The sequence below is a fragment of the Octopus bimaculoides genome, chromosome 28, assembly GCF_046866305.1.
Source record: "Octopus bimaculoides isolate indiv1 chromosome 28, ASM4686630v1, whole genome shotgun sequence".
Taxonomy (NCBI): Eukaryota; Metazoa; Mollusca; class Cephalopoda; order Octopoda; family Octopodidae; genus Octopus; species Octopus bimaculoides.
In genome coordinates this window covers 4,877,930-4,903,367 of record NC_142955.1, presented here as the reverse complement: position 1 = coordinate 4,903,367, position 25,438 = coordinate 4,877,930, and the positions used below count along the sequence as shown (strand labels likewise).

General features: G+C 36.6%; 2 protein-coding genes across 8 annotated transcripts; both read left to right on the top strand.

Annotated features, from left to right (window-relative positions):
• The first annotated feature begins 3,366 nt into the window (after positions 1–3,366).
• Positions 3,367–13,203, top strand: LOC128251153 (uncharacterized). 6 transcript variants are annotated; one of them, XM_089343884.1, is made up of 3 exons: positions 3,370–3,547; positions 7,308–8,912; positions 11,008–12,717. In XM_089343884.1, exon 3 carries the CDS (start codon positions 11,427–11,429, stop codon positions 12,288–12,290), a length of 864 nt encoding a protein of 287 aa, XP_089200010.1. In that variant the 5' UTR covers positions 3,370–3,547; positions 7,308–8,912; positions 11,008–11,426; the 3' UTR covers positions 12,291–12,717. The 6 variants fall into 6 exon arrangements, 4 of the variants coding, with proteins under 4 accessions (XP_089200012.1, XP_089200010.1, XP_089200011.1 ...); XR_016238727.1 differs by having other exon boundaries at positions 3,372–3,547; positions 9,817–12,717; XM_089343885.1 differs by having other exon boundaries at positions 3,388–3,547; positions 7,308–7,395; positions 11,008–13,203.
• A 409-nt stretch (positions 13,204–13,612) lies between these two features.
• On the top strand, positions 13,613–23,867 carry LOC149130494 (uncharacterized). Of its 2 annotated transcripts, none has more exons than XM_089343873.1 (2): positions 13,613–17,804; positions 20,629–23,867. In XM_089343873.1, exon 2 carries the CDS (start codon positions 21,149–21,151, stop codon positions 22,169–22,171), a length of 1,023 nt encoding a protein of 340 aa, XP_089199999.1. In that variant the 5' UTR covers positions 13,613–17,804; positions 20,629–21,148; the 3' UTR covers positions 22,172–23,867. The 2 variants fall into 2 exon arrangements, with proteins under 2 accessions (XP_089199999.1, XP_089199998.1); XM_089343872.1 differs by lacking the exon at positions 13,613–17,804 and adding an exon at positions 17,846–19,295.
• Positions 23,868–25,438: the final 1,571 nt, after the last annotated feature.

Genomic DNA, 25,438 nt, shown 5'->3' with positions numbered 1-25,438 from the left:
TGGCATTCATGCCCATCATAATTAAACCAAGAGATGTGTCGTCATTATCATCAGTTTGAATTTGAAAATAATACATTTCTAAATTTCTCAGAGAGATTTATGCAGTAGTGATACGGTGAAGTAGTTGTATGCTGTCAACTTAATGTGACAGTTCCCTGAAGGGAATAATACTACTGTTGGTTAGACCTAGGAAGCTGCACTGCTTCCTGTCTGCTTTGACACATTTCCTGTGTCCTTATATTTACAAGGAGGAGACAAGCACCTCCACCTTCCTAGGTCTAACCAACAGTAGTATTATTCCCTTCAGGGGACTGTCACATTAAGTTGACAGCATACAACTAGTTTGAATTTGGTTGTACTTTGATCAAATTTTCTTTATAAATTTCATTCCAGCAATCGAGTATAGATAGAATTCCATATTTGTAGGGATATATGAATTTAATCAAATCAAATTATATATGTCTACCTTAGAATAACCACATTCACATAAATCTCCCTCTGATTTTCATGCAACAATGATAGATGACACCTAGTTGATACACCAGGGGTAAATATATGCCCTGGTTGAGTGTCTTCCTTAGCTTCACAGCTATTAAGAGATAATAAATATGAATTGGAAGTTTATGGAATCTTTTGATTTAATTCTAGACTTAGGTAACTTCTGCATATCCCAGAACAGTTAATTTGCAACCAAAATTTAATACTGTATTTTCAACAAAACAATTATTTTTAACACAATCTGTTACTACCACATGTACAACTTCAAACTAAGGACTTGTTCCCAAATAGTTTAAAGCAGTTTTTATAATTATATTTTCATAACTGATAAATCAAACTGATTAAAGAGAAAAAGTTATTTTGGAAGACTTGGCTGACCAATGAATATCTGAACCCACTTGAGATTTACAAATTGATGCAGTTTCATTTAACTTGAAAAAAAGTTGTCTCTTCATTGCCCTGTATAGTAAATGGCGGATGTCAAAGTAATGTCATCAATATATACATTCTTCAGTAGTTTAGCATTTTGTTCAAAGAACCAGAACATTATTATTGCCTATCATTAATCTCCATTTAAAACCTTGTACATCTGAGTGGTCACAACCTTATCCGACAAGGCTAGCAAGAGCTAAGATATATTATGAAATATCAACCAAAGAGCTGCACATGTTAAAATACTGGAAATAATGCAACAGACTAACCATGGTTGTAGTCAGGTACCAGCAGAGACGACCAAAATAGTTGTCAGAAGGAATTATAAAACTATAACCAAAAAACATCTCCACCTAAAAGATCAGACTTAGCAGAGTCAAATGAAGTTACTGATATTAATAACACTGTAGCATAAACAAGTGAATCAATAAATGTTATTCCATCTTTTATAGAAACAGTCACTCAGTAAAACTAGAAGCCAGCTCTAATCACTAATCCACCAAAAAAAGGAATAACACTGTACAACAAATTTCGTGTACATTTTATTATGAAATTGTGCTAAATTTGAATTTTTTAACAAAAATTTCCCATCATGTCACATTTCCTTGTAAATTACTGACTTAACAACTATGCAGTTTATACCAATTTCAACAATACCATAAATTTATTTGGCTCCCAAAGTCAGATTAAATATGTCCACTGTAATTAATTCATAAATATATAATGAATCAGCATGTTCGTTAGTATTATATAATGTAGTAACCTACATTTTAGTATTTACTTCTTCATTTATAAGACGTCTCAGGTGTGTCAAGCTTCAGGTTCCAGCAGAAGCCAGCCAGCATAGCTGGGCTCCATTTTCCCTTACACCTGTTTTCCATTGACACTATATTTTGACTGAACCTCTCGCCATGTCCATCACTCACATCACCTACATTCTTTAGGAAGAAGGACAGATGAGAATGAAGAAAGTGTATCTTCAGTGATATATTGCATCTGAGATCTTGGTAGCACTTGATTAAACTCTCCACTATACTCTCTCGCTGGGCCACTTGGTGCTTTTCTGGAAGTCCTTTGCATACATCTTTGAATGCATGCCAGGCCGCTAGCTCAGTTTCATCCATTGTTGCCTCAAAGTCCTCATCAGCTATAAGTTGAAAACTTTGAGGGCCTACAAATGTGCCCTCTTTAATCTTGGCATCACTTATTTTAAGGAAGATCGCCTTGAGGTACTGGAAACATGGCTTGTTATGTTGCAGTGCTTTGAAAAATTGCTTCATTTGGCCTAGTTTTATATGCAGTGGTGGAAAATGATTTTCTCCTTCTTAACTAGTGCTTCATGATTTACATTATGGCATCGAGGCATCATAGTTTCCCGAGGTGGCAATTCTCAGCATACATAATGTTCTGATCTATCTCTACTGTCCCACTCGCAAAGGAAGCACATAAACTTGGTGTATCCAGTTTGTAGCCCATTAAGTAGGGCTACTACTTTCATGTCTGCACAAATTAGCCACACATGCTCCTTTAACTTGTGGTCTAGAATAAAAACGAGGTTCTTATATGTCTCTCTTAAAATGACTGAGTGAGCAATTGGAACTGAAGGCATGCTTTTATGCTGTAAAGGGATGCATCTGTGAATGACCTCCACTCATTTGGTTCATAGGTCAGCTCAAGGGCATTGAATAAGTCTCTGATATCATTACAATAAGTCAAGTTGTTTTCCAAAGTGAAAAATTGCTGTAGATCTGCAGAACACTTCCTAAATACTGTAATTCGAGCCCTCTTTATCCAACAGGTTCCATTGTTGCAGACATGAAGCCAGGACTTCACTCTTTTGCTTAGTAAGAGTTAGATCACGAACTAGATCATTGAGTTCAGGTTGGGTGATTTGAACCCATATAACTATAAAAATATCGAGTGCACTTTTATAATTTTCATAGGTTAAGTTGACAAATACCTTAGTAACACTCCATTAAAATTATATAAAAAATCGTTCATAACTTTTAGAGTTATCAGTTTCGGCCCAATCCTGTTTGAACTCAGTTCCTACGGAATATCAGTGTATTTAACCTAAGATGGTCATTTACAAGAAACTGGAGGGTCACCGAAAGAAACGGACGTTATATTCGTGATCTACGCACAAACTACCCCTAGAAAATGTTATTCTCATTTCTGTTTTCTTTTGTTTTTATTTTTTACTAATGAATGTCGGATATCATTCTTGCAGTCGCTATGAACAAGTTGTATCATTTACATTTAGTTCTACAGAAAATCAACAGTTGCAACAAAATAACAGAAACTCTTGAGATAAATAGCAAAAATACACTATATTAAGGACGATAATCTATTAATTACAAAATATGATAATGAGAGTTATCTTCGCTTAGCCGTTTTGCTCGCGCACGAGCTTCTCTCTGATTTTGATATACGCATGCGCTGTACCGGTTTCTTTTTGCGGTCTTAATGTCTTTTCTGTTCTTCTTCGCTCGCTCATCTCCCTCTGTTGATATTTTGGGCCACAACTACAGGATTGCGACATTTTCCAACACTGTCCAGTAGTCATATTTTTTTCAAACCTTGGCTGTTCGTTCCTTTGAAATTTAAATTTGTAATGGTAAGAATCATTTCGAATAATCACTTAAAAAAGTTATTAACGCAAATTACAACCGAAATCTATGTATACCAGCACACCGGTGCCTACAAAAATGACAGTTTCAGTAATGAGAGAAAATGATTCATCGACACAGTGGGAGAAACCATTAATGTGAACTATCTAGTAAATATATGTACATATACAGAATTGAAGCACTTGAAGAATTAGATACGACAGAATATCAATTTTAGGAGTGGCTGTGTGGTAAGTAGCTTGCTTACCAACCACATGGTTCAGGGTTCAGTCCCACTGCGTTGTACCTTGGGCAAGTGTCTTCTACTATAGCCTCGGGCCGACCAAAGCCTTGTGAGTAGATTTGGTAGACGGAAACTGAAAGAAGCCCGTCGTATATATGTATATATATATGTGTGTTTTTGTGTCTGTGTTTGTCCCCCAACCAACGCTTGACAACCGATAGAATAAGTACTAGACTTACAAAGAATAAGTCCTGGGGTCGATTTGCTCGACTAAAGGCGGTGCTTAAGCATGGCCGCAGTCAAATGACTGAAACGAGTAAAAGAGAGAGAAGATAGATAGATAGATAGATGTGTATATGAAACTGAGAAACAAAACACAATTTAAGATAAAGATTTACAGTTTTATTTAGATTAAAGTACCGGAGTCTTCACAACAGAACATTTGAATGCAGTTGATTTGCCTTTAGTGTCTCTGACTGTCACTCACTCCCACTCCGTTTCTTGTTTTACTATTATTTTTCCACTGTGTGACCAATGCGACACATTCTGTTTTATTATATGTAACATATATATGTGTGTGTATACTTGGCAGAGTGGTTGGAAAAAACCATGCGAAGACACTGAAGCTTGGTGCAGTCTTGTGCCAAGCCAGCTCCTGTCAAACCGCCCAACCCATGCTAGTATGGGAAGTGGGCGTTAATGATGATGATGATATATACATGTAAAGTTATATTAGGTATCACTCTGAATTTTTGAAAATATTTAAATGTAATTTCTCTACTTTTCGTTGGAGATCATTCAAAAAGAAACGTTTTGATACCTCATTTCTGAAATTTGGGTGAATATTTTAGTAAAAAATGACAATTTGAATGGTCAGCAAAATGGTTGAAATCTGGCCTAATTTGCCTAAATTAACCATATTTGTGATGTCATCTCTTTGAAACTGAGGTGATAATCATCTTCAAATTACACAAATTAATAATGACTATGGTATAGCAGTTGCTATATGTATAAATTTGTGTGTATCTTTAGATGAAAATTGGGCATAAGAGGCATCAAATGTGTGAAAGAGAGAAGATTGCACTGGTATGGTCATGTGATGCATATGGATGAGGGCAGCTGTGTAAAGAAGTGTCAAATTCTAACTGTGAAGGGAACCTGTGGAAGAGGTAGACCCAGGAAGACATGGGACGATGTGGTGAAACATGATATTCAGATGTTGAGTCTCATGGAGATGATAATTGAGACCTTTGGCAATTTGCTGTGCTTGAAAAGACTCATCAAGCCAAGTGAAATTGTAGTCATGGACATTGCTGGTGACACATGAAAGGCACCCACTACACTCTTGAAGTGGTTGGCATTGGGAAGGGCATTCAGGTGTAGAAACCAAAATCAAACTAGAGCTTGGTATAGCTCTCCAGTTTACCAGTTCCAGTCAAACTGTTCCGAGGAATTTCAACCATGTTTCGTGGTCTGCTACCACAACAGCTCCTTTATAGGATCCAGTTAGCTCAAGACATCATCAGGAGGAACCACGTCCGGTTTCAGCCCCTACTCCTCTACCGTTTTGACGTGGTGCCCCCCCCCCTTTCGGAGGTGTCTTCAGCTCTGGTGTTGGGTGCAAGTCTTCTTTCTTCTATTCCCTGGCCTTTTCGATGCAGCATCGAGTGTCAGCGTCTGACTGACTGTCTTGTCAAATTCCCCTTGAATGCTAGCTCTTCAGTCATTATCAATGAGAAATACTGAAGAGAAGTAACTCTGGATATATATATATTTGGGCAGAGGCAGGAAGCAAAATTAGGTGCTGGGGTAAAATGAGTAACTTTGAATTTCTTGTTATTTTCTCTCTACCTATTTGAAATCATTACATTGCAAGTATTGCATCATCATTTTGTATTGTTGCATCATCTTTAGGAGTAAAAATTAGTCAGCATTGTTGTTGATGAAGTTGAGAATCCAAAATAGAGTCAGGTGGCACATACTCTTCTTTCAAGAAAAATTTTCTCAACTTTGAACTGGATTATAATTGTGGTCACTAATAAAATAACTGTATAATTTTTGGTGTTTAACCATCAATATTCTTTTCTCTCTTGAATTCCAAGTCAATTTTTTCCCACACTAATGTCTACTTTGATAACTTTCAAGTTTCAAAAATTGATGTCTGAAATGGGGTAAAATGAGTCATGACTAGTTCTAATAATTTCTCCTCTTTAACTGCATGGTGTATAAATATAGTGGAGGCGCAATGGCCCAGTGATTAGGGCAGCAGACTCGCGGTTTCGATTCCCAGTTTGGGCATTGTGAGTGTTTATTGAGCGAAAACACCTAAAGCTCCACGAGGCTCTGGCAGGGGATGGTGGCGAACCCTGCTGTACTCTTTCACCACAACTTTCTCTCACTCTTACTTCCTGTTTCTGTTGTGCCTGTAATTCAAAAGGGTCAGCCTTGTCACACTGAATATCCTTGAGAACTACGTTAAGGGTACACGTGTCTGTGGAGTGCTCAGCCACTTGCATGTTAATTTCACGAGCAGGTTGTTCCGTTGATCGGATCAACTGGAACCCTCGACATCGTAAATGACGAGTGCCAACAACAAACAAACAAACAAACAAGCATAAATATATCAAGAAGACAGCCTCCCCTGCAGATCAAGAATATTTTATTTTTGACATTTAGATTTAGTCAAGTTTCATTAAGTTCATATCATGTTCCATTTTTCCATGATCCTCTTTCATCTCACAGAGAAATTTTAATTATTTTTGTATTTCTGATCTTCTTGATGTCTGTGGATGGATATTGATATGTTTGAGGCTGTTTTTGAATATAATTCTGGAGAATTGAAGAGGCAAATTTACCTCATCTTGTCTTACTCATTTTGACCCATCTGAGTTTGTCCAAACAGAACATAAATAATTTTCTGAAATAGTATTCTGAATATGTTAGTGTTTATAATGCATTTAGAGAAAGTCATTTGCTTAGTTGATATAGTTTTTGTAAGGTTGTGAACAATGATAAAAAATATATTTCTTCTCAGAGTCAAAAATGTGGTAAAAACTCTTATTTTGCCCTACCCACCACAATAAAAGATTTATAATATAAAGTATTTCTTTAGGATAAAAGCATTATTATTGTTTCATGAATTGTTTAAGGGTTGCAGAGGGGGCAATTTAATTAGAAATTTTTGCATTTTCAAATGCAATGAAGAACCATTCAAACTTATCTTATGAAAGAACTACATTCAAATATTTAATATTTTGGTATGTAATAATATATGCAAAGGGCTTTTAATTAATCTCACCAGTGTCATTTGAATGGGGGAATTGTTAACAACACTGCCTACTTTCCGTGTTCATAATTATGTTATTTGTAGTAATTATTTCATGTGAAGATAAACTTTAATATTTGTGGACAACATGAAGTGACCCACATGTCTGAGGGGCATTGTTCCATTAAGTTCATGAGTAAATATTTCATTTCATCACAAAATTTGTTACCTCATTAATTGATTGTTCCTTGTTTTACAGGTCAGGGGAAATGTGTTTTAATTGCACACAGATATGAATGAATAGTTTTTCTAGCACTACTTGATATTTCATTTCAAACACTCTACTGGTAAGTAGAAAATATATCTACATTGCACATGTTCCGCAGATGTAAACAAAGTTTCATGATATCTTGAACAAGAGACTGAACCCTAATACATTATACTCAGAATTTCAAAAGAATTAATATGGAGAACATTAATCACCTAAATACTTCCAATGCAGCTGTTTTGAACGATATAACTACAGTTACAAAGACAGACAATGGTGAGGAACCTGTAGACAAAAATATTCCTGAATATCACTGTGAGATTTGTATACAGACATTCTCTTCGAAATATGAACTCTCTAAACATGAAGGATTACACAAAGTTACATCATATCATTGTGAAGTTTGTGGAAAATATTTTCTCTCCAGCACTAATTTAAAAAATCACAAAAGAATCCACACAGGAGAGAAACCTTTCCACTGTGAAACGTGTGGCAAATCTTTCTCTGGTAGTTACAGTCTTGTAGTTCATGTACGCAGTCATACTGGAGAGAAACCATATTACTGTGAAATATGTGGAAAATATTTTGTCTCAAATAGCATATTAACAAATCATAAAAAAGTACACACTGGAGAAAAGCCCTTTCGTTGTGAAATATGTGGGAAAGATTTTCTCAAAAACTGTAATTTAATAAGACACAAAAGGATGCATACTGGAGATAGACCTTATCAGTGTGAATTGTGTGAGAAATCATTCTTTGATAAGGCTAACCTTAGAATTCATATACGTGGTCACATTGGAGATAAACCATATCGTTGTGAAATTTGTGGAAAATGTTTTTTCCACAACAGTGATTTAATAATACATCAAAGAATACATACTGGAGAAAAACCGTTCCACTGTGAAATCTGTGGAAGATCATTCACTCAGAATTCTGGTTTTGTTACCCACCAAAGAATACATAGTGGAGAAAAACCATTTCATTGTGAAATATGTGGAAAATCTTTTATCTCAAGCAGCAGGTTAACAAGTCACAAAAAAGTCCACACTGGAGAAAAACCTTATGACTGTGAAATTTGTGGAAAATCATTCTCTGCTAAGTTTAGTCTTGTTATTCATGTTCGCAGTCACACTGGAGAAAAACCATTTCATTGTGAATTGTGTGGAAAATCTTATGTCCATAATGGTGACTTCACAAAGCACAAAAAAACACACACTGGAGAAAGACCATTCCACTGTGAAATATGCAGAAAATCTTTTGCTTCTAACAGTGAATTAACAAAGCATAAAAGAATCCACACTGGCGAAAGACCTTATCACTGTGAAATATGAATGAAGTCTTTTGTGTCAGGCAGTGGCTTGACAAAGCCTAAAGGAATATACGCTGAGACAAAAACTGTCTTGCTGAGAAATATCTGGGAAATCATATCTTAACTGTTTAGTATTTAAACCAGCCGTGTCAGGCGTTAATATTTTATCTGTTTTATGTACAGATTGGCCAGATCAGGCCTCACACACCTACCTTACAATGTAATTTGAAAAATGAACAGTCACGTCATTAAAATTTCCAAGTAACATGATAATGCATGGCTGTATGGTAAGTAGCTTGCTTCAACCATATGGCTCCAGGTTCAGTCCCACTGCGTGGCACCTTTGGCAAGTGTCTTCTTCTATAGCCTCGGGCCGACCAAAGCCTTGTGAGAGGAAACTGAAAGAAGCCCGTCGTGTATATATATATATGTGTGTGTGTGTGTGTATTTGTGTGTCTATGTTTGTCTCCCCAACATCGCTTGGCAACCGATGCTGGTGTGTTTACGTCCCTGTAACTTAGCGGTTCGGCAAGGGAGACCGATAGAATAAGTACTAAGCTTACAAAGAATGAGTCCTGGGGTTGATTTGCTTGACTAAAGGCGGTGCTCCAGCATGGCCACAGTCAAATGACTGAAACAAATAAAATAATAAAATAAACATTACATTTGACAGAGTGATTTGAATGCTAAGGGGTTAGTAAACTAAAGTGTTACTTGTCTTACAATGGACACTTTTGTCATCATAGGTAATATGAAGAAGTAGAGCATATATACAATAATTATAATTTAATTTCTGTCAGATATATTGGTGCTTATGCAGAATGATGAAATGAATATCAATTTTCAAAAGAAATATATTTAATTAAAATATGCGTGTATTCATGTGTGTGTGTGTATATATGTTGACATGTATATCAGTATGAATATGTATGTATATGCATGTATTTATGTTTGCGTATATATGTTCATGTATTTGTATGTTTTTTCTTCACACATACACATATTTCTGGATGTGTATTTATTCTCACTTTACCTAATACAAACACATTTTTCTGTTTCTATTTGATATGAATATATTTTTCAATCGAAAACGATTATGGTACAAGTGCTAGTTCATTACACTTGTACCATAATCGTTTTCGATTGATGTTGTAGACAACCTATTTCTCATCACCAGATGATTCATTTCAGAAACAAGTTGATTTCATTCGAGGCGATGACTACTGACCAAGACCTTTGGAAAGGTGCTGTGCGTGAGAAGACCCGGCAAGCCAAGTAAGATCGTTGCCAGTGCCCCTGGACTGGCTTTTGTGCGGGTGGCACATAAGATGCACCATTTTGAGCGTGGCCGTTGCCAGTACCGCCTGACTGGCCTTCGTAGGATTTTCGAGCGAGATCGTTGCCAGTGCCCCTGGACTGGCTTGTGTGGGTGGCACATAAAAGACACCATTTCGAGCGTGGCCGTTGCCAGTATCGCCTGACTGGCCTTCGTGCAGGTGACACGTAAAAGCACCTACTACACTCTCTGAGTGGTTGGCGTTAGGAAGGGCATCCAGCTGTAGAAACTCTGCCAAATTTAGATTGGAGCCTGGTGTTGCCATCCGGTTTCACCAGTCCTCAGTCAAATCGTCCAACCCATGCTAGCATGGAAAGCGGACGTTAAACGATGATGATGATGATGATGATGAGATATATATCATAACTATTGATTTGTTGTGTTACATGAATCTCTTTCAATATATGTGGAACCTAAATATTGAGCTTCTTATTGAGTCCAAGACATTTTGAATGATTTTCAATTGTTGTGTGTGATACATTTAACCTCTCAGCGATCTCTCACACATTTATATGACAATCAGATTCAATTATGGCTTTGATTCGGTCATCATGAACTTCAGTGAGTTGACCAGAATGTTGGTCATCTTTGAGAGAAAAATCTTCAGAATTGAATTTTTTAAACCATTTCTGATATGTGCGTTCTGTTAAGCAATCAACACCATAAACTCCACACCTGTCTTTGTGAGCCTCAGCAGCTTTCATACCTTTACGGAAATAAAAAATGCAAAATATGGCGAAAATGTTCATTTTTGCACTCTATATTAAAATTGACACTGAACTAACTGCTGTAAACAAAATTTTGGCCAATTTGCATCTAATATAAGCTAAACATAATGGCTATCACATGTGAACAGGAAAAATTCATAACATTGACAAAAGTTATTGAAAAAAATTGCAACATTATCTATTTGTACAAATTGAAATTAATTTTTTACCCACCCAATACAATTTATCTTTGTAGAAACGTAGTAACACTTCCACTGTTGCATCTCTGCTATCAGAATATTCTCTGCATCTTATACTGTTGTTTCTCTATTATTTCAGAATATCAGTCAAAGAATTGCTTGCATCAGATTTATCCTCAATATTTGTTATCTTTTTAAAGACTAAAGAGAAACATTACAAGCAATAAATATATAACTCTATGGTAAACTACTGTGAAATATTTCTTGTGAATGGAGATTAATAGCAGCATTTCTCTACTGTACAGTCTGTAACATGTACAAAATGAATTTACATTCTTGTAATGAAATTTGGATGAAGTTTCAAATGTGTTTGTGGCATCTTCAGATATTGATGAAAATCCAGAGTTGATGGGAAAACATTTGTAAAACATTTGAAAGAAATCATCAATAAAAACTGAAACAAGAAAATAAATGTATATTGTTCTGAGAGAAGAAAACTATTGAAACAATGGATAATGTTACAGACTTAAAGGATTGATTTATTATTTTGTTGAAGAGATGCAAAAAGAGACTGAAAAATCCTCATACCATTGTGGTATCTGTAAAAAATCATTTTCTCTGGAAAGTAGGCTCATTAAACACAAATGTATTAATAGAGGTGAGAAACCATATCCCTGTAATGTTTGTGGTAAATCATTCTCTGAATCTGGTCACTTAACTAAGCACATACATACTCATACAGAAGAAAAACCATGTCACTGTGATGTCTGTGATAAATCATTCTCTTTAAGTACTTATTTGACTAAACATAAACGTATCCATACAGGAGAGAAGCCATATCATTGTGATATCTGTGGTAAATCATTCTCTAAATCATATCTTTTAACTAAACATAAACGTACTCACACAGGAGAAAAACCATATCACTGTAATATCTGTGGTAAATCATTTCCTAGAAATTATGTTCTCACTTGTCATAAACGTACTCACACAGGAGAAAAACCATATCACTGTGATATCTGTGGTAAATCATTTTCTCAAACTGGTAATTTAAATCAACACAAACGTGCTCATACAGGAGAAAAACCATATCACTGTGATATTTGTGGTAAATCATTCTCTGAATCTGGCCACTTGACTAAGCACAAACGTACTCATACAGGAGAAAATCCATATCACTGTGATATCTGTGGTAAATCATTCTCTGAATCTGGTCACTTGACTAAGCACAAATGTACTCATACAGGAGAAAAACCATATCACTGTGATATCTGTGGTAAATCATTCTCTAGTAATTATGGTCTCACTAGTCATAAACGTATTCACACAGGAGAAAAACCATATCACTGTGATATCTGTGGTAAATCATTCCCTACAAGTAGTCACTTAAATAAACACAAATGTACTCATACAGGTTATTAACCATATCACTGTGGTAAATATTTTTATGAAATAACTCATTTAACTAAATCTAAACACATTCATGCAGAGAAGCCATATGACCATGATATCTGCAGTAAATCATTCTCTCAAATTAATGACTTCACTAATCGTAAATGTATTCATACTAGAGAAGGTCCATATAGCTGTGATGTCCATGGTAAATCATTCTCCACAACTCATGCTTTAAGTAGACACAAACATATTCATACAAAAAGATGCCTTACCAATGTCATATCTGTGGTAAATCATTCTCTATTTTAAATTATTCTCTGTAATGAAAGTGAGTTAGGGCCCCATTTAGCTATTCACTTAGAAGTGTTACTCTATTATTGTTCCTCACACAATGATAAACTTCTCATGACCATTTTTTTTCACTTGTGTAATATATACCCTCGACTTCACCTAATTATTCATCTCCTTTTGTTTTTCTCTTTGAAGTAATATTTTAAAGCTAAAGGCTTTTCTTAATGCCATCCATTTAATCACCTTTTACATTACATAGGCAAGGTATGCCATACCTGTGTTGCAAAACCAAGATACACAGTGTTTGTCAAAGTATATTCTATGAGAAATTAAATAATCATCAATGTATTCCCAAAGGAAAGAAAATGTAATGCTATTTGACATATAACTCCTGCTATATTGACATAAGTGTGGTAACTTACTGCTGTATTATTTCTAATTTATTCACTATGCTTGTATGTATTCCATCATGCCTGCCCCACTCTTCTGCACCTGTTCCTGCAAATTATCCAACATCATGTCACTTTTGTTGTCCTTCTCCTGTCTACTGTATTATCATTCTGCTGCTTTGAATTCTCAGCCGCCTCTTATTCCACCTCTCCCTCCCTATGTGTCTTGCATCATTACAGGTTGCCTACTTTACATCTCTTCACCCTTATACCATCCCGCACCCCTCACACACTCTTGCCACTTCCACCAACTGTCCCACACTTTTCTTCCCTGTGTTGACTTAAATGACCAGTTTCTTCCCTGTGTTGACTTAAATGACCAGTTTCTTCCCTGTGTTGACTTAAATGACCAGTTTCTTCCCTGTGTTGACTTAAATGACCAGTTTCTTCCCTCTGCCTCACTCATTCTTTTACTTTGAAGGCCATATATATACGCATCGTTTGAGGCATATATATATATATATATATATATAGTTTTAGGGAAAATAACCAAGTTTCAAGAACTCATCGATGAAAATCCACTATCACATATAGAAAAATTAATATTTAAAATCACAATAAATGAGTATAATATAAAGTAAAGTAAATATCATAAGATAAATATAATATTATTATATTTATTATATTATATTTATCTTATGATATTTACTTTGCTTTATATTATACTCATTTATTGTGATTTTAAATATTAATTTTTCTATATGTGATAGTGGATTTTCATCGATGAGTTCTTGAAACTTGGTTATTTTCCCTAAAACTATATATTTTATATATATTTTATCTATAAAGCTCAATTTAATTTTAATTTTTTATAAATTGATTTTAATTGAGTTTTTACCTGTAATTTGGATTTTGTCCCTAATATTATAATATATATATATATATATAGATAGATAGATAGATAGATAGATAGATAGGAGCAAAATCGTGATGGCACTTGTGCCCTGGAACGTGTAAGGACATTTGAGCGAGATTGTTGCCAGTGCCGCTGGACTGGCTCCCGTGCAAGTGGCACGTAAAAGACACAATTTTGAGCGTGGCTGTTGCCAGTACCACCTGACTGGCCTTCGTGCCGGTGGCACGTAAAAGCACCTACTACACTCTCGGAGTGGTTGGCGTTAGGAAGGGCATCCACCTGTAGAAACTCTGCCAAATCAGATTGGAGCCTGGTGTAACCACTTGGTTCACCAGTCCTCAGTCAAATCGTCCAACCCATGCTAGCATGGAAAGCGGATGTTAAACGATGATGATGATGATGATCTTTATTAGTCTCTATAAAACTTGCCATTGTTTTACATTTCAAACAGTATACATATCTTTTCAAGTGACAATTCTTGTTTTTGTTACACTATTTTCATTATTTTTCAAATATATGCTTTAATTTCATAATACAATTATTATTGATTGCCTCCCCACTTCTGCCTTTCTCTCTCTCACCTTCTTCCCTACACCATCCCCTTTCTTGTGAGAATATTTAGCACTCAGATCCCTATATCCAGTGTTGTAATTTGCTAGAATGTTACACATGTAATTAAAAATATCTTCAATCAAAACTCCGTGTGGAATAGTATCCAGCATCAATTTCATCTTTTGACACGCTTCTTTCTGAGCTTAACCATCACTATACATTCTGTGCACTTTAGCTATGCAGAGAGAGAGGTAGAGACAGACAGACAGACAGACAGACAAACAGACAGAGACAGAGGGAAGCATTGAAAGATACAGAGACAGGCAGGTAGACACAAACAGCTGCTGACCCAAGCTGACAGCAGCCAAACAATGATGAGTAATGACAGCACCACCAGCACCAACTAACCATGCTTTCACTGCTGCTACAATCACATCACAAACAATAACATTCAAACTCTTGGTTCTTTTGTTTTCATAGTAATGACATTTTTCTTTGTTTATAAAAAGAAATGAAACACTACAAGTGTTTCATTTTCTAATAGGAACTACAAAGATTTGCATGTTATATAAACATGTAAGGAATTTAGTATTAGGAAAATCGCCATAGAAAAATTTCTTTTGAGAATACAAGAATACTTTTGGATGAAGCATTTGTATTTAGATATTAATTAGGAACATCGCCAAGAGCCCTAGTGAAGGAAAAAGAAAGATATACACACATATTTATGTGGACATACGTACACATATATACGCAAGCATGTAGATGTATAGCTTGTATGCAGTGGCTCCAGAATGAAATTTGCTTGCATTGCAAACCCAGGTCGAAAACTATTTACAAATAAGGTGAATTTTTTCAATGTTAATATTAAAACAAATCCAGGCATAATAATTTCTATTATTCTGCATGTCAGCTGAAAAGTTCATAGGCTGAGCAAAACATTTTCACTGAATGTGACCAAACAAAGTCCATTTTCTAACATAGTTCTTCTTAAGGTTCACACACTTCTTCCATCAGTGTTGTGGTTCTTGGATTGCATTGGTGAAGAAGCTATTCTGCTAGTCAAAAAAGTCATCATCATCAGCAGATAAGACATCATCATCACTGATATTGGTGCCCAGCTAAATTGTGTTTTCATGTTGAGAAACACGATAGGCAGATGGGACCAAATCACTGAAATAGGGAGTGATCAACCAGTTCAAAGCCACAGTCACACACAGCAGCCATTGCAACCAACAACTTGTGTGCTGAAGCATTGTCCTAATGAAACAAGACCCCCCTTTGTCAGTTTTTCTGAGTGTTTAGTTTTGATAGTCTTTCGTAACTGCCTTAGCAAATTGGCATAGCATTCTCCATTGATGGTGTGGCCATTTTGAAGATAGTCAATAAACACAATGCCTCTTGCATTCTAAAATACAGGGGCCGTTACCTTCCGTGCAGATGTAATGACCTTGGCTTTCTTTGGAGCCCATGAAGAGGGGTAGAAGTCACTCCTAGTTACATTTGAAGTTGTCTTCGAACAGTTAGATGTTAGTTTAAGGTGGCGAGCTGGGAGAAACATTAGCACACCGGGCGAAACGCTTGCGGTTTTGTTACTGGTGATTAATTCTGTGGTGCATTCTTTGCTTGAAGGTTAGTGTTGGAATTGTTGTTGTTGCATTCTTTCCTTTGTGTTGTTAATAATATCGGTCTGCGTGTGGCAGACGGAGTGAACTTTTATTCCCCTCTGTGAGGGAGGAGGGGGTGGTGGCAATTACCAATTTTTTTGTGGTGTTTTTCCACAATTAATTTTGTTAAAAATTAATACTTCTTCTGTCGAGAAAAAAACCCCATGAGATATTAAGTATGCTGATGGCAGAAAAACTTGTCGAGCCGACAAAAAAGTTTAATTTTGCAGCTGCAGTGAAAAAGAAAAACTATGTATTGACAAAATGTACTAATGCAACACCAAAACATGTTTGCAAAGGAGAGATACGACGTAAAAACCACCCTCCCGAGTGAAATTATAGAAGAAACTGCGGAAAAAATAGTCGTATAACTCTTGTTGTAAAGGAAAAGAAACTAGACAAAGCACCAAAAGAAGCCTACAGCCTACCTGGCAGAACATAGAATACCTGGCCAGGGGCAAACGCTTTGCCATGGTAGTAGTGTATTTCAAAAGTGAAGACAAAGCAAAAACACACTCAGTACAACCTTTGGTAAATTTTCAGATTAACACCCGCACAATTTTCACTAGGGTTTTAGGGTTTAGGGTTAGGGATGGAATTCCCTAACCCTAACCGTAATCCTAAAACCCTAACCCTAAAACCCTAACTGTAACACCCTAGTGAAAATCATGCGGGTGTTAATCTGAAAATTTACCCAACCTTTGAAAACCACGGACATTGTATTGTTGCCAACACACTTAGGCAGGCGCACGTCAAAAATCATGATAGAAGAGATCCCGCCAGAAATAAACGAATCATGGCTACTCCCAGCCCTACTAATGGGAATAGAAGAAATAACGATATTAGAGGCCTCAAAAATACACCAGCAAAACTGGAAGGGGCAAGGCCTCGAGGTCATTATCCAAGTGGTGCCACAGACCCTGGAAATGACTGTAGAAAGCATACACCTCAGAGAAGAAACCACCTTATGGGTAATGGTGGAGGGGAGAAGACTCCGGTGCTTCGAACGTGGAGAGAAAGGCCACATTCGGGCAAACTGTTCTACCTGTTAGGTGGAGATGGCTCAAAAAAAGGACACAGAAGACCGACCAACAGGCTCCCATCAATGAAAACACTCAACCAGCTGGGAGTGAAGACGGACGGTCTACTATAAGAAGGAACAAATTAACCAAAAGAAGGAACCCCAATCCCACCCCCTCAACATTCATTTCGAACAAAAATAAAGCTCCGTCAACAGACACACACGAAACTCAAACTACCCCTCCCCACCACTATTCCCCCCCCCCCCCAAAACCCAACCTAGAGCCCTGATATTTCACTCCTCCAATCCCCATCCTCCAGTCCCAATATCCCTCATCCCCCGTACACCCCCTCCGCCCAGTCCAGGAAAATCATCCCTCCCCTCCAGTCCGGAAAAAAAATATGGCAAAACAAATTACTATTAGTGGCAATAAATGCAATGAACGAACAATTAACATCTAGAAATTGAAATATTCCTACAGTAGAAATCTTCACAGAACATTATACAAAACTTCCTGAAGGAATTATGATAATACAAATAGACAATATAAACTTTGAAATACGAAAATCATATTTCCCGACAGACATAGCTCCCCCACCACCACCACCATGAGGTTGGACTTCAGTAAGTCCATGTACGAGGACCTATGTCAAAGCACTCCACGAGCCCGGGTAAAGGACAAGGACGAAAGCCACTGATGCCAAGGTAAGTAGATGGCTTTGAACGTGCGTGGCCTGGGGTCAAGCTGGAAGCAAGGTCGCTTCCTTAATGACATTGGATGTCATTGTTGCGTACTGGGTCGATCTAATCGACTGGCCCCACTCCTCAAAAAATTCGGGCCCTGTGCCTAGAGTAGAAAAGTTTATCTGAGAAAAAACAATTGAATTGGTGGACATTGGAATTAGACACTGAGGGAAAATGGCTGTAACTTTTTTATTTTTTAATTTTGTTGATTTTCGTTTTCGATAATGTGTTCTATATGTCACGGTCATGCGATTCCCCCTTAAAAAAATTTTTGACCCCCCCCCCTTCCCTACACCCCCCACCCCGCACTTGATATGCTAGAAATAACAGCTAAACGCGGACAATCCAAATCTTGCATTGGTCCAGATGGACTATATGTAATCTGAACCTTTCCCCCCACTTATTTATTTATTTTTTTTTACGGAATCCCACGTTTTTGGCTATGGAGATTCCGATTCTGAAAAAAATTGTTTGAAAAATTTCAATTCCCCCCCCCCCCCTCACCAAGCAGGCTATTTACATGCTAGAAATAACAGCCAAATCTGGTTAGGGTCACGGTTAAGGTTAGGGTTAGGGTTAGGTTTATCCGAACCCTAACTCAAAACCTAACCCTAACCCTAACCCCGTTTGCCAAAGCGCATTTTTTCCTTCATATTTATTTACATATAGTCCATCTGGACCAATGCAAGATTTGGATTGTCCGCGTTTAGCTGTTATTTCTAGCATATCAAGTTTCGTGGTGGGGACTCCACATATGATCCTTTTTCTGTTTCAATATAAATGTAAGCCGTTCATTTTCACATCTAAGTTGCGAGAAGGCTATTCGTACGACCTGAACATGTAGAACGCAATGTAAAAAATGAAAATCGCCCCCCCCCCCCCCGTGTGTATTAGTCCAAAACTTTTTTTAGGGGGAATCGCATGACCGTGACATATAGAACACATTATCGAAAACGAAAATCGTCAAAATTAAAAAATAAAAAATAAAAAAGTTACAGCCATTTTCCCTCAGTGTCTAATTCCAATGTCCACCATTGAATTATTAATAAGCATTGAAATTAATGCATGCAAGATTTCACAGCCCTATGATGGTTCCTTCATAGTCAGCCTATGAACTTTTCAGCCCATTTTTGTAAAGCAGCTTCCGTGACTACACTAACTTTTTGGGAACATAACTGTTTGTATTTCATACTTTAGGGCGATAGTAGAATATGTATGTTACGCATTCAGCAGTCCGTAGTCTTACAAACCCACCTCTTCGTAGACGGTATGTTTAATCACATGACCTAAACAGTCTAATGAAATTTTCATTTACTGCTCTACTTCGTTCCTCTAAAATACAAAACTATTCTTCATAACAAAAAAAGAAAATTGTTGTTTATTATTAATATATAGCATTAATCGATACATAATATTGATTAATAATACATTTTGAACATAGATTCACAGAAGGTATGTTTTGCTATCGCTGCTTTCTTTTTCATTCAATAATTTTTCTTTCTTCATCAATATTTTGTTTGATCTTTAGAGAATTCGCATTTAAGGAGGCACCAATACGACCTCTATGTTGTACCACAGCCTGTTAGAAACAACAGCTAAATTTCCTTCGAATTATCTTCGTCAATCTTGAAAACTAAGGGCGACTGACACACAAGCATACGAAATTATTTTCTTTTTATACATTTTCACAACTCAGTTCCACTGTATAGCACCTTGGGCAAGTGTCTTCTATTATCGCCCCGGGCCGACCAAAGCCTTGTGATTAGGTTTGGTACACGAAAACTGTAAGCATGTCGCGCGCACGCGTATATATATATATATATATATATATATATATATATATATATATATATTATTATATGTATTTATTTTCTCCTAGTTAATAATTAACTCGGACAAAATAAATTGGTTAATAGATACCAGGGTAGCAAAGATCACAAAATGACTGTGGTGTAACTCCTGTTTATGAGGTAGAAGCTCCTTGTTATTTGGGGTACTTGAGTATATATAAATTTAGTAAATGGAGTAAAACACGTATGTTAACTGAATACTATATATTATATATAAAGAGCTCATAATCATGTGGTTGTAAGTTCGATTCTCAGGCCGGGCTGTGTTTTGTGTTCTTGAGCAAGACACTTTATTTCACGTTCCTTCCGTTCACTCAGCAATAGAAATGAGTTGCAGCGTCACTAGTGCCAAGATGTATCGGCCTTCGCTTTTCTTTTGGCTAACATCGGTGGCGTGGAGAAGGAAGGATGGTATGCATGGGTGACTGCTGGTCATCCATAAACAACTTTCCCCGGACTTGTGCCCCGGAGGGGAACTTTCTGGATGTAAGCCTGTGGTCACTCATGACCGAAGGGGGTCCTTTCTTTTCTTTTCTAGCTATAGCCTGTAACTATGTAGACCTCACATCAAGTTGTACGGTGTAATTTAAATGAGTAAAATTTAATTGTTCTATATTCTTTTCTACTCTAGGCACAAGGCCCGAAATTTTGGGGAAGGGGGACCAGTCGATTAGATCGACCTCAGTACACAACTGGTACTTAATTTATCGACCCCAAAAGATGAAAGGCAAAGTCGACCTCGGCAGAACTTGAACTCAGAACTTAAAGACAAACGAAATACCGCTAAGCATTTCGCCCCCCGTGTTAACGTTTCTACCAGCTCACCGCCTTTAATTCTATATTGCATCATTAAGATATTGTAAAATTTCTATTATTGAAAGTCAATTGTTTTTCCAGTATCTTCTGTCGTTTATACTATTTCTTGTTTATTTCAGAAATACCAGATAACCAGTTTTATCATCATTTATCAAAACTAATGGAAGATATTATACTGAAGTGATATCCTATTTCTATAAATTTGTGTTACAATTACTGCTAAATATTTCCTCAGAGTGAGACAGCTAGCAAAATTTTTCTGCTTCACTGTCTGGAATACTATCAAGAGAGTTTCACATCCTAATTAAGCTTAAATTACAAAAAAAGTCTGAAGCTTCTGACACTTTAGCATTTAAACCACCTATATCCGCCCCATATATTTTGTTTTATGTTCAAACCAGCCAAATCTTGCATCTTACTCCTACCCTACTATGTCATTCTGAAACTAAGCAATCACATTGAAATCTCAAAGCTATGAGATAATGTATGATTAATTTCAACCAATTTGAATAAATAAGCATTATGTTTGATGGAGTGATCCAATTGCTAAAAGATTAAATATGACAGAATAAATACTTGTTAGCAATAAAAATTTAAAACAAAAGGGAAAAAAGTATCTGCGGCGAAAGAAGAAAAATAATGGATGATGAATTGTGGATTGGCAATATTAAATGTAAAACACGGTCAAAAATGATTGAGTTTACTGGTGAGATAACTAATTTGGAGAAAACATCATACCACTGTGATATCTGTAAGAAGTCATTCACTCAAAAAAGTAATTTAACTACTCACAGACGTATTCATACAAGAGAGAAACCATATCACTGTGATATCTGTGGTAAATCATTCTCTCTAAATGATCATTTAACTAAACACAAACGTATTCATACAGGAGAGAAACCATATCACTGTGATATCTGTGGTAAATCATTCTCTGTGAGTAGTAACTTAACTACACACAAACGTATTCATACAGGAGAGAAGCCATTTCAGTGTGACATCTGTGGTAAATCATTTTCTCAAAACGAACTCTTAACTAAACACAAACGTGTTCACACAGGAGAGAAGCCATATCACTGTGATATCTGTGATAAATCTTTCTCTCGAAATGACAGCTTAACTAAACACAAGCACATTCATACAGGAGAGAAACCATATCACTGTGATATCTGTGGTAAGTCATTTTCTCAGAAAATTGGCCTATCTACACACAAACATATTCATACAGGAGAGAAACCACATCACTGTGACACCTGTGGTAAATCATTCTCTGATGGAAGTACCTTAATTAAGCACAAACATATTCATACAGGAGAGAAACCATTCCAGTGTGATATCTGTGGTAAATCATTTTCTCAGAAAATTAGCTTAACTATACACAGACACACTCATACAGGGGAGAAACCATATCAGTGTGATATTTGTGGTAAATCGTTTTCTGATGGAAGTTCCATAACTAAACACAAATACATTCATACAGGAGAGAAACCTTACCACTGTGATATCTGTGGTAAATCATTCTCTCAGAGAAGTAGTTTAACTATACACAGACACACTCATACGGGAGATAAACCATATCAGTGTGATATTTGTGATAAATCATTTTCTGATGGAAGTTCCTTAACTAAACACAAACACATTCATACAGAGAAGAATACATGACTGTAATATTTGCAGTGAATCACTCACAGAATGGTAAGTTATCTTCACACAAAAACATTCTTACAGAAAACAAATCATGTCAGTGCAATGTATGTTGTAGACCCTTTTCTCAATGTAATAACTTAACTAGACGCAAAGTATTCATATAGACAAGAATCCATATAACTGATATTTGTGGTAAATTATTCTCTCAAATAGCACAGATACATTAGTGTATATTCTTACAGAAAAATAACTGTATCACTGTCAAAAATCATTCTGCACATGACTACATCTTATATAACAATGTATTCGTACAAGGAAGAAGATATGGCAACTACAACTATATCTATGTTGGTGACATGGCTTAACATTCTGATGTTTTTAATAAAGAACATTCTTTCAAAATCCTTATAAATGCATATATTCTAACATATTTCCAGGATTAAGAAAAGATACTATTGATGTATATGACATTTTGAGTAAATAGACAAGGACAGTATTCTCATATATCATTAATAGCATCAATGGAAAATTATTACACCAGAAAGAATATATAATATTGGGTCAACCCATAAGTAATGTGTTTTTTTCATACTTCTTTTATTTTTCAAAATTATGATAAACAAAGTTCTTAATGTAAAATGTACTCTCCTTCATTTTCTACAATGCTCTTCCATCTATCTGGTAGACTTGTAAGGCTCCTCTTCCAAAATTCACCAGTCTGTGACAAAAAATACTTCATTACTGTTCTGACCTTGTCTACAGAATTCATGTTTTTTGCATCCAAATGATTTTGAAGACTGGAATAAATAATGATCAAATGGGGCAATGTCCAGCGAATATGGTTGGTGAGGCATCATTTCCCATCCAAACTGCTCCAGCCTTTGGAATGTCATCCTCGCTGTATCATCTTGAAACCAATTTGCTGGCTTTTCCAATAGCATGCAGGTGTCAATGAATGGTAAAATGACCAAATCCAAGCTTCTGTGCTAGTACCTCAACAGTTATGAGATTTTGTTCTACCAGGTTTTGCAAGACATTCTCATTGAGCTCTACTGATCTTCCAGAATGAGGCTTGTCTTCTAGGCTGTAGTTTCCAGCTCAAAATTTCTGGAACCACCGTTGACACTGGCTGGATCTTATTGTCTGATCTCCATATACTGCATTAATATTCCTCACACTTTCTGTTGCGTTGTTACCGTTATTGAACTCATAATGCAAAATATGCCAAATACGCTCCTTTGTCACTTCCATTACAGCTTTGAAAAAATAACTGTTAAAATTGAACTACACTCATCAAAAGTTGCACTAAGAATAAAGACAAGGTAAAATTACTACCTGCTTTTATAGCAAGTTGATCCTAGTAGTTTATCCCATCTCTCTCTGACTTTTCATACACTTGAAAAAAACACACTATTTATGGGATGATCCAATATATATATGTGTGTGTGTGTGACTATGTAAACAGCTGAACGTAACTGGACCTGAAGAGTAGCAAAACTGATTTTGTATGTGTTACAAGTTAAGTAAGACAAAGTTTAGCTTTAAAATATATGTAGTCATTATTTACCTTTTCTATTCCTTGATTTGTATTCACATATTTAGCAATTTTCTTTGTTAAACCATGAATTGTATCATGACTGTCAACTTATTGAAATTTCCATTAATTTCTGTATGAGACAAAGCGTATTACATATACCGGTTATTGAAGTTCCTTTGTCGTATATTATCAGCTTTTTGTCATCTGTACTAGCTGTGTACATGCATGATGTTTACTAACTTCCTGTACCAGGATTTTTTTGGTTCATACTACCCTATAACTATATGTGTGTGTATCATCATCATTTAATGTCCTCCATGCTGGCATAGGTTGGATGGTTTGATCAGGGCTGATAAGACTTCAGTCTGATTTGGCATGATTTCTATGGCTGGATGCCCTTCCTAGCACCAACCACTCTGAGAGTGTAATGGGTGCTTTTATGTGCAACTGGCACAGGTGCCAGTGAGACTAGTATTTGCCATGACTATGGTTTCACTTGGTTTGATGGGACTTCTCAAGCACAGCATATTGCCAAAGCTTTCAGTCATTTGTCATTGCCTCCACAGGACCCAGTGCTTGAAAGGTTCTTTTTATGCGCTACTGGCATAGGTGCTAGTTACGCAACACTGATATATATATACGTATATATATCACCTCATCTCAGGTTCTCCTGGGTCTACCTCTTCCACAGGTGACCTCAACTGCTAGGTGTGATACTTTCTCACACAGCTGTCCTCATTCATTCACGACACATGACCATACGAGCGCAGTCGTCTCTCTTGCACACCACATCTGATGCTTCTTAAATCCAACTTTTCTCTCAGGGCACTTACACCCTGTTGCGTATGCACACTGACATTACACATCCAGCGGAGCATACTAGCTTAATTCCTTGCAAGCTTACTCATTTCCTCAGCGGCCTATGTTCACTGCTATGTAGCATGGCTGTTTGTATGCATGCGTCATACAGTCTACCTTTTACTATGATTGAGAGGCCCTTTGACACCAGCAGAGGTAGGAGCTCTCTGAACTTTGCCCAGGCTATTCTTATTCTACCAGCTACACTTTCAAAGCATCCGCCCCACTACTGACTTGGTCCCCTAGGTAACTGAAGCTATCAACAACTTATATATATATATATATATATATATATATATATATCAACATCGTCGTTTAATGTCCGCTTTCCATGCTAGCATGTGTTGGACGATTTGACTGAGGACTGGTGAAACCAGATGGCTACACCAGGCTCCAATCTGATTTGGCAGAGTTTCTACAGCTGGATGTCCTTCCTAACGCCAACCACTCTGAGAGTGTAGTGGGTGCTTTTACGTGCCACTGGCACGAAGGCCAGTCATGCGGTACTGGCAACGGCCACGCTCAAAATGGTGTATTTTATGTGCCACTTGCACAAGAGCCAGTCCAGGGGCACTGGCAACGATCTTGCTCGAAAGTCCTTACACATGCCGCGGGCACAAGTGCCAGGAAGGCGTTGCTGGGTACAGGTGCCATCACGATTTTGCTTTTGCTTGCCCCAACAAGTCTTTGCAAGCTGAGTTTCGTGTCCAATGAAGGAGACAACGTTGGCATGGGTGCCAGTCGTCAAATTTAACTCGATTTCGATTTCACTTATATATATATATATATGTATGTATGTATGTATATATATTTATATATATATGTGTGTGTGTGTATATATATAATTTTTCAAAGTAAACTCTGTAATCGTTACCAATATAGCATAA

What these genes read in the sequence shown, in the direction of transcription:
- LOC128251153 (XM_089343885.1), top strand. Translation starts at nt 11,427, where the DNA reads ATGCAAAAAGAGACTGAAAAATCCTCATACCATTGTGGTATCTGTAAA.
- LOC149130494 (XM_089343873.1), top strand. Translation starts at nt 21,149, where the DNA reads ATGGATGATGAATTGTGGATTGGCAATATTAAATGTAAAACACGGTCA.